Source organism: Haemorhous mexicanus, chromosome 30 (genome assembly GCF_027477595.1).
Source record: "Haemorhous mexicanus isolate bHaeMex1 chromosome 30, bHaeMex1.pri, whole genome shotgun sequence".
Lineage (NCBI taxonomy): Eukaryota > Metazoa > Chordata > Aves > Passeriformes > Fringillidae > Haemorhous > Haemorhous mexicanus.
This window is the reverse complement of record NC_082370.1, coordinates 1,964,865-1,972,888: the sequence shown is the minus strand read 5'-3', so window position 1 is coordinate 1,972,888 and position 8,024 is coordinate 1,964,865. Positions and strand designations below refer to the sequence as shown.

At 52.5% G+C, this 8,024-nt stretch overlaps 1 protein-coding gene across 1 annotated transcript in view; it reads right to left on the bottom strand.

The window, feature by feature from the left end:
• Positions 1-2,837: 2,837 nt before the first annotated feature.
• The window catches only part of GFRA2 (GDNF family receptor alpha 2), a 31,169-nt gene continuing 25,982 nt past the window's right edge, over positions 2,838-8,024 (bottom strand). Inside the window, exons 5-9 of the mRNA XM_059870661.1 lie at positions 5,037-5,146; positions 4,822-4,962; positions 4,570-4,745; positions 3,662-3,715; positions 2,838-3,535 (exon numbers count right to left, since the gene is read on the bottom strand). Coding sequence (XP_059726644.1) covers positions 3,407-3,535; positions 3,662-3,715; positions 4,570-4,745; positions 4,822-4,962; positions 5,037-5,146 — 610 coding nt within the window. The 3' untranslated portion in view covers positions 2,838-3,406. The remainder of the gene's footprint in view (positions 3,536-3,661; positions 3,716-4,569; positions 4,746-4,821; positions 4,963-5,036; positions 5,147-8,024) is intronic.

Below are 8,024 nucleotides of genomic sequence, written 5' to 3'. Positions count from 1 at the left end.
AGGAATCCTGGATCAAGACCCCATTCCCAGTGCTGGAACTGCCATTCCCAGAGGGAATCCTGGATCAAGACCCCATTCCCAGTGCTGGAACTGCCATTCCCAGAGGAAATCCTGGATCAAGACCCCATTCCCAGTGCTGGAACTGCCATTCCCAGAGGGAATCCTGGATCAAGACCCCATTCCCAGTGCTGGAACCACCATTCCCAGAGGGAATCCTGGATCAAGACCCCATTCCCAGTACTGGAACTGCCATTCCCAGAGGGAATCCTGGATCAAGACCCCATTCCCAGTGTTGGAACCGCCATTCCCAGAAGGAATCCTGGATCAAGACCCCATTCCCAGTGCTGGAACTGCCATTCCCAGAAGGAATCCTGGATCAAGACCCCATTCCCAGTGCTGGAACCACCATTCCCAGAAGGAATCCTGGATCAAGACCCCATTCCCAGTACTGGAACTGCCATTCCCAGAGGGAATCCTGGATCAAGACCCCATTCCCAGTGTTGGAACCACCATTCCCAGAGGGAATCCTGGATCAAGACCCCATTCCCAGTGCTGGAACCGCCATTCCCAGAAGGAATCCTGGATCAAGACCCCATTCCAAGTGCTGGAACCACCATTCCCAGAAGGAATCCTGGATCAAGACCCCATTCCCAGTGCTGGAACCACCATTCCCAGAGGGGATCCTGGATCAAGACCCCATTCTCAGTGCTGGAACCACCATTCCCAGAAGGAATCCTGGATCAAGACCCCATTCCCAGTGTTGGAACTGCCATTCCCAGAAGGAATCCTGGATCGAGACCCCATTCCCAGTGCTGGAACCACCATTCCCAGAAGGAATCCTGGATCAAGACCCCATTCCCAGTGCTGGAACCACCATTCCCAGAAGGAATCCTGGATCAAGACCCCATTCCCAGTGTTGGAACCACCATTCCCAGAGGGATCCTGGATCAAGACCCCATTCCCAGTGCTGGAACTGCCATTCCCAGAGGGAATCCTGGATCAAGACCCCATTCCCAGTGTTGGAACTGCCATTCCCAGAAGGAATCCTGGAATCCCCATTCCTGGAGGGAATCCTGGAGCAAATCCCCATACCAGTTCTGGAATTCCTGGAGGAATTCTTGGAGAAAGCCCCTGCTCCCAGGGCTGGAATCGCCATTCCTGAAGGGAAATCTGGAGCAAAACCCACTTCCAGTGCTGGAATTACCATTCCTAGAGGGAATCCTGGAGCGAGACCCCATTCCCAGTGCTGGAATTGCCATTCCTAGATGGAATACTGGGATCACCATTCCTGGAGAGATTCCTGGAGCAAATCCCCATTCCCAGTACTTCCCAGTAAGCCCAGGATCTCTGTGGATCACAATTCCTGGGCAGGGAATACTGGGAATGCCCAGTGGTGCTGGATGAAGACACTTCCCTGACCTTTCCAAGCAGTTCCTACTCCTTCTGGAAAATCCCAGAGCATGCCCAGCTTTTCCAGGGAAACCCCCACCTCCAGGAAGAAATCCCTGCTGGATTTTCCAGCCTCCTTTCCAAGGAAACCCGGCAGCACTCAGGGCTCCCAGCCCAAACTGAGAACACCCAGATTTGGGAATCACCCCCACAAGAAATCCCAAATTTTGCTGTGGAGCTCCCAAATCCCTTTTTCTGGCTGCCCCACACCCAGCTCCAGCTCAGAGCTGCCCCATCCCAAAAAAAAGCCCGGATTGCAGCAGGAATTCCAGGAGAGACAGGATTTGTTTATGTCTCCTGTGCCAGCTCCCACATCCCCCCGTTGGATTTTCCACACTGGAAAAGGGAATGTTCATCCCTCCCTCCCCCTCCATCAGCTCCAGCTCCTGGCAAACAGCTCTGGGATCCTTCCATCCCATTTTCCACATCCCTGGAATGTCCAAGGCCTGCTTGGGGCAAGCTGGGATAATGGGAATTGTCCCAGTCCATGGCAGAGGCTGGAATGAGATGATTTTGAACTCCATCCCAGTCTGGAATTCTGTGATTCCACAATTTTACCATCCCCACACTCCCAAGATTCCCCAAACCCATTTTTCCACGGGCACAGCTGGGTGGGAATTGACATTTCGGCTCCCCAAATAAAAATCCATTGCACCAAATAGATAAAAAATTCCAGCCCCTCACTGTTCCTGTGCCCCAAATCCCAACATTTTCAGCACTGCCAGGTTTTCTTGGGAGAAAAAATTTCCAAGGGGCTGGAATTTGAAACCTGAAATTCTTGTGCATAAAAATTCCCAAAATACCGCCAGAAAATGGGAATGTGGCAGCTCCTTGGGAATTTTTTCCTGTTTTTTGTCTCCTGCAGGAAAAAAAAGCTGGGAATTGCTGATTTCCAACCCAAATCTTGGCATTCCTGCAGCTGAAGGGTTCCCCATTTTCCACCCTGCCCCCAGATATGGGGATTTTTATGGAATCCTGGATTTTAGGGCTGTTTCATTCCTTGGTTTGTTCTCCTTGGTTTATTTTGGTTTTTCTTTTTTTCCATTATAGACATCGTTAAAAAAAATAAATTTTCCAAGAATACATTTGGAAGTTGTTGCGGGAATCAGAGGGATTTAAAAAAATAAAAAAAAATAAAAAAAAAAAAAAAGAGGGAAAATAAAGGGAAAAATGGGAATTAAAAAGCCACAGCATGGGTAGGGTTATGTATATGGGAATATCCATATGTTATATGTATATAGGAAATAAAGTGGAGAGGGAAAATAGGGAATTCCAACCCTGGATGGGTCAAATTCCACTCCCAACCCAAACTCCAAATAAAAACAAAAAAATTAAAAAAAAATGGAACCTCTTCCCCTGGAATGATTGAAAACATCAGCACAACCTCACACGTTTCACACCAGTTTCTTTTCTCTTCCATTCGGAATGTCTCCGAAGAAAAATCCCAACCAAAATCCCCCAAAAACCAACAGGAAGAGCTGTGGGAGTCCCCTCCAGGTGGGTCCCGATGGCGCCTCCATCCTCCGGGATGTTCCCATGCAGAATCCTTGTTGTCCCTGTGGCCACCCCAGTGCAAAGAATCCTGAAATTCACCTTTCCCAAAACCTTTCTCTGACTTTTTCCCCCTCCCTGTCTCCACTGGCAGCTCCAGACCCCCATTCCAGGCCCTTTCCAAGCAGTTTTCCCAGGAGCCGCTCTGGAAAATCAACCCAGAAAAGACCAAAAAAAAAAAAAATCCCCCAAAAAAACGGGAAAAATGAAAAGTAGGAAGAAAACCACCAAAGTTTCCCAGCGTGGTGAAGGCTCCTCCTGCCTCTCCATAGCTCGGCATTCCCGGGATTTGGGAGCGTTCCAGTCTCTGGCACAAGGGCGGCAGCGGTGGGCACTGGTGGCACTGGTGGCACTGGTGGCACTGGTCTGAGTGTCCCCGTCCCACCGGCCGCTCCTTCCCGCCCCTCTATAGCCCCAGCGCCGGGATCAGGACGGGAATGAGGAGCAGGATCCGGCTCTCCCGCTGCCGACTGCTCCCCGCCTTGGGATCCATGAAAGTCTTCTGGTCCGGCATCACATCCGTGGTCAGCTGGGCCTGGCGAGGAGGGATGGGAGTGGAGTTTTAGGGAAAAGCATCCCAAAGTTGGGAAACACCTCCCAGATGGCATTCCCAAGCTGTTTGCTTTGGGAAAGATTCCCAGCCCCGGGATCCTCCAAGTACCTGGGAGTAGCACAAGCTCTGCTCCTTGGATTTGTTGGGCTTCAGGCCTTGTTCCTGGCAGGAGAAATTGGGAATGGTTAGGGGAGGAATGTGCCCCTGGAGCTGGTTTGGGACCCTGAATTTCCCTGTGGGAATCAGCTTGGAGCAGGTGATGGAGCACAGGGAGATTTGGGAACGGCTCATCCCATCTCCACAAGGAGCCCAGGGGCTTCTGTGGATCCTGCCCCACTGCCACTGTGATCCTGCCAGGAATCCTGCCTGGAATCCTGTCTGGAATGCTGGGATACGCCACCAGTCCCCATTCTACTCCTCTGCATTCCTGGGACATCCCCAGCCATTCCCCAATCCCACTTCCCTGCATTTCTGGAACATTCCCCAGTCCCATTTCCTTCCCATTCCTGGGACATCCCTAGCCATTCCCCAATCCCATTTCCCTGCATTCCTGGGGCATTCCCCAACCCCATCTCCCTCCCATTTCTGGAACATTTCCCAATCCCATTTCCTTCCCATTCCTGGGACATCCCCAGCCATTCCCCAATCCCATTTTTCTCCCATTCCTGGGATGTCCCCAGCCATTCCCCAATCCCATTTCCCTCCTACTCCTTTTCACCCATGGAACAAAACGTGGACGCCCAAGCCCAGCGCTCAGCAAGACAACACAGATTTTCCAGATTTCCTGAAAAACCACGGAATTCCAGCTCCCAAACGAGGAGAAGTCGGGCTCAGGGAGCCCCCTTGGCATGTGAGGGGTGAGGCGGGCGGGGAATCCCATTTCCCTCCTCAGACAGTGCCCGATCCTTCCCGCCCCCGGGTGAGTCCGCGCAGGACATTTTCCCATCCCACGGGATGCGGCCGGTGTCCCACAGCCCCACCAGTGCTCCCAGTTTGCGGCAGGGCCTGGGCCCCACCTGGAGGGAGGTGCAGGTGCTGATGACGCTCGTGTCGTAGGCGGTGTTGCTGTCGTTGACATCGTCCGGCAGCTCCGGGCTCTTCTCCACCTTCGGCAGCACCGTCGCGGCGGGATTGGGATTTTTGGGAGCCAGGTTCACGTCGGTGCCGTTCCCAAAAGCTTGGATGGCGTTTCCTGGCAGCGGGAGAGATTTAGGAAGGATGGGAATGATAGAACAAGGTAAAAGGGGCGGGGCGGGGAAGCGCCTTACGGAGACAGGGATTTTCCGTGAAATCCCGCAGGAATTTCTCGCACTCCTCCTCCATATTCCCGCTGCCTTTGCAGGAGCACCAGGGCGAGATGGTGATGCTGGTGGTGCTGGCGTCCACGTAGTTGGGGGTGATGTCAAAGCCTGGCGAGGAGGAGGGAATGGGGATGAAATCCCAGCGGGAAAAGCCATTCCCGATCCCGACTCCCGGCACTCACCGATGAGCCCTGCGTAGGAGCCCAGGCACGCCTGGAAGTTGTCCCCAGGACAGCTGGTCAGGGACTGGAAGGTGGCCTGGCAGTTGGTGTGGAAATCGGCCAGCCGGGATCTGCAGAGGAAGAAAAGTGGGAAAACAACGGGATTTCAGCGCCGGTTCCATCCCAGAGTGACTCCGCAGCCAGCGGGAATTTTTGAACGGAATAAAAGTGCCCCATTCCCAACATCCCCACACGGGCTGCGAAATTCCAGGGCAATTCAGGCTCTCCAGCTGGGCTATCCAAGTGCTTCCAAGAGGATCCTGGGAATGGCCATGCACATCCACACCTCAGATCCCAATGAACAGCAAAATCACAAGCGGAATGTCCTCGGGAAGGGATGGGATTGGGGTGGTTTGAGGGGCTGCTCCCTCATGGGGATGGGAGGACGGGGAAGGAGGAAGAGCTTGGGATGAAGCAGGAATTCCAGGGAAAATCAGGATTCTGCAGTTCTGCTGTGGTGCGTGAGGCAAGGAGGAAACTTTCTCCCTCTCCTTCTTCCTGGAAATAAAACTTCCCCACCAGGAGCATTGTTTCCATGTTTATTTTCCTTCCTTGTGACTCAGCCCATGGAAAACTCCCCAAAGAGCGGAGAGGCTCCATCCCACTCCCACTCCTGGGGCAGATCCTCAACTCCTGGAAGGGAATTTTCCTTGCACAAAGCCCAGAAAAACTTCTCCAGCATTTTTATTTTTTGGGGACACTCCATCCTCCCTGCAGCCAGACCTCAGCTCCAGGGTGGGAATGGCAGAAATCCAAAAACCTGCTCCTTCCCCAGCTTCTCTGCGGGAGAGGAATAAAACTTTCCGACAGCATTTCCCTCTCTTCCCAAATCCGAGGCGAAGGGACGTCAATTCCCTGCAGGAAGCGCGGCGAGTTCAGCGCGGAGCGCCAGGAAAATTTGTCACCGCTGCTCCCCGGGGCTCCACTCCCGGCCCGGAGCATCCTCCGAGGCAAATGTTATTCCTTTCATAATCCATGAGGATGCAGCTGGGAAATCCTTCAGGAATATCCGAGCCAGATGTCACTCTTCCCCTTGGACACGGCGACTTTGGAAGCCGCTGGATGGGATTCGCTGCCAGGAATAAAAGCTCGGCCTGGGCCCGGCGGGTTTTGGCTTTCAAGGGCTCCAAAGAAATGAAAAAAAGGGAAAGGAGAAGGAGCCAAGTCCATCTTAGCGGGAACAAGGAGGGATCGGTGCCAAATGGCTGCTGGCAGCTGGAGGAGGCAGGTGGGGATGGCTTGGAAAAGTTGGGAAGAGCTGGGCTGGCTCTGGATGAGGGATGGAGGAGGATTTTCCTAAGAGTTGCCTCCCCCCCCTCCAATAAAAAACCCAAAGGAGTGGAAGAAAAGGGATTAAAAATATTAATTTTGGATACACAGTCAGATCTGCCATCCCAAACCTGCTCCAAGGGCTGCATTCCCAATCAGGGGCTTCCAAACTGCTCCTCTGGGATTCCTGCAGGAAAAGCACCAGGAAAGGATCCTGGGGTTGAACAGGCCCTGCTCCCAAATCCAGGCACTTCCCAAGGACCTGGATCCCCTTAAAAATCCTGGACTTAAGGGGCTTTTTAATTCCATACCTTTCATTCCCAGTGCATAAATCCCAGATTTCGGGGGTTCTGTGCACCTGTACATTTATCCCAAGTGCTCAAATCCCAAATTTAAGGGACTCTGTGCATTCCTACACAAACACCTGGTGCCAATATCCCAAATTTAGGGGACTTTTGGTACCTGTGCATTTATCCCAGGTGCATAAATCCCAAATTTAGGGGATTTTTATTCCTGTCCTCCCACCCCCAGCGCACATATCCCAAATTTAGGGGACTTCAAGCATCCCTACAGAGCCCACCCACCTCCAGCTCCTTTCCCATTCCCTGTTTTCCTGCAGGAATTCAAAACCCCACTGGCTCTGACATTAAAATTTACCAGACACGGAGGTTTTGGGATGGGTTTGGGGTTTTTTAAATGATTTTTTCAAGTGCTTAATTGAGTGTTAAATACTCCCATCCCCCCAGCCGCGGTGATAACTCAGCACACATCCAACCCAACAGCATCCTGCTCCTGAATATTTCATGGAAAAGACACCGGGATTCTTCCAGAGGTGGATTTTTTTTTTTTTTAATTTTTCAATTTATGGGGACTGAGGGAATTTTAAAAAATCAAAAAAAGCTGGGAGAAATCTGCTCCCCCTCTCCTGCCCAGCTGGGGATGTTCAGGAAGCTGCGACAACACGGAAAAAACTCGGCGAGACACGAAAATCCCGCTGGGCATCGCCCTCCCAACATTCCCGTCCTGCTGGAGAGGGATTCTTTTGAAGCTGGGAGATGCTGAGAATAAAAAAAATTCCCCTCAAACGCTCCCAGGTAAATTCAAAGAGTCCCAGGGAGGGGGAGCAGCTGAAGGAAAGAGGGAAGCTGGAATAAAAGTCGGCTTTTGTGGATGACCCGCTGCCAAATCGAGCGAGGAGTTCACAGGGGAGGGGAGAAAAGATCAATGGATGGATTTGTTTTATCCAGGAGAAGTTGTCTGGGGAGAGGAGTCACCAGTTCTGGGCTGAGCCGTGGGAGGCTGGAGGGAAAAAGGAAATCTTTTCTTGGAGTTCTGAGGCTCTCGGCCTCAATTCCAGAGGAATTTCCACATGGAAAGGGGGTCAGGCTTGGGAAGGGGCTGCCCATGGGGGGTTTGGAGTCTCCATCACTGGAGGTGTCCAGGGAACACCTGGAGGTGTCCAGGGAATGCCTGGAGATGCCCAAGAATGACCTGGAGATGTCCAGGGATGACCTGGACGTGCCCAAAGAACCCCTTGAGATATCCAGGGATGACATAGACATGCCCAAGGAAACACCTGGAGGTATCCAAGAAACCCCTGGAGGTATCCAAGGAACCCCTGGAGGTGCCCAAGGAACACTTGGAGGTGTCCAGGGAATGCCTGGAGATGCCCAAGGAACC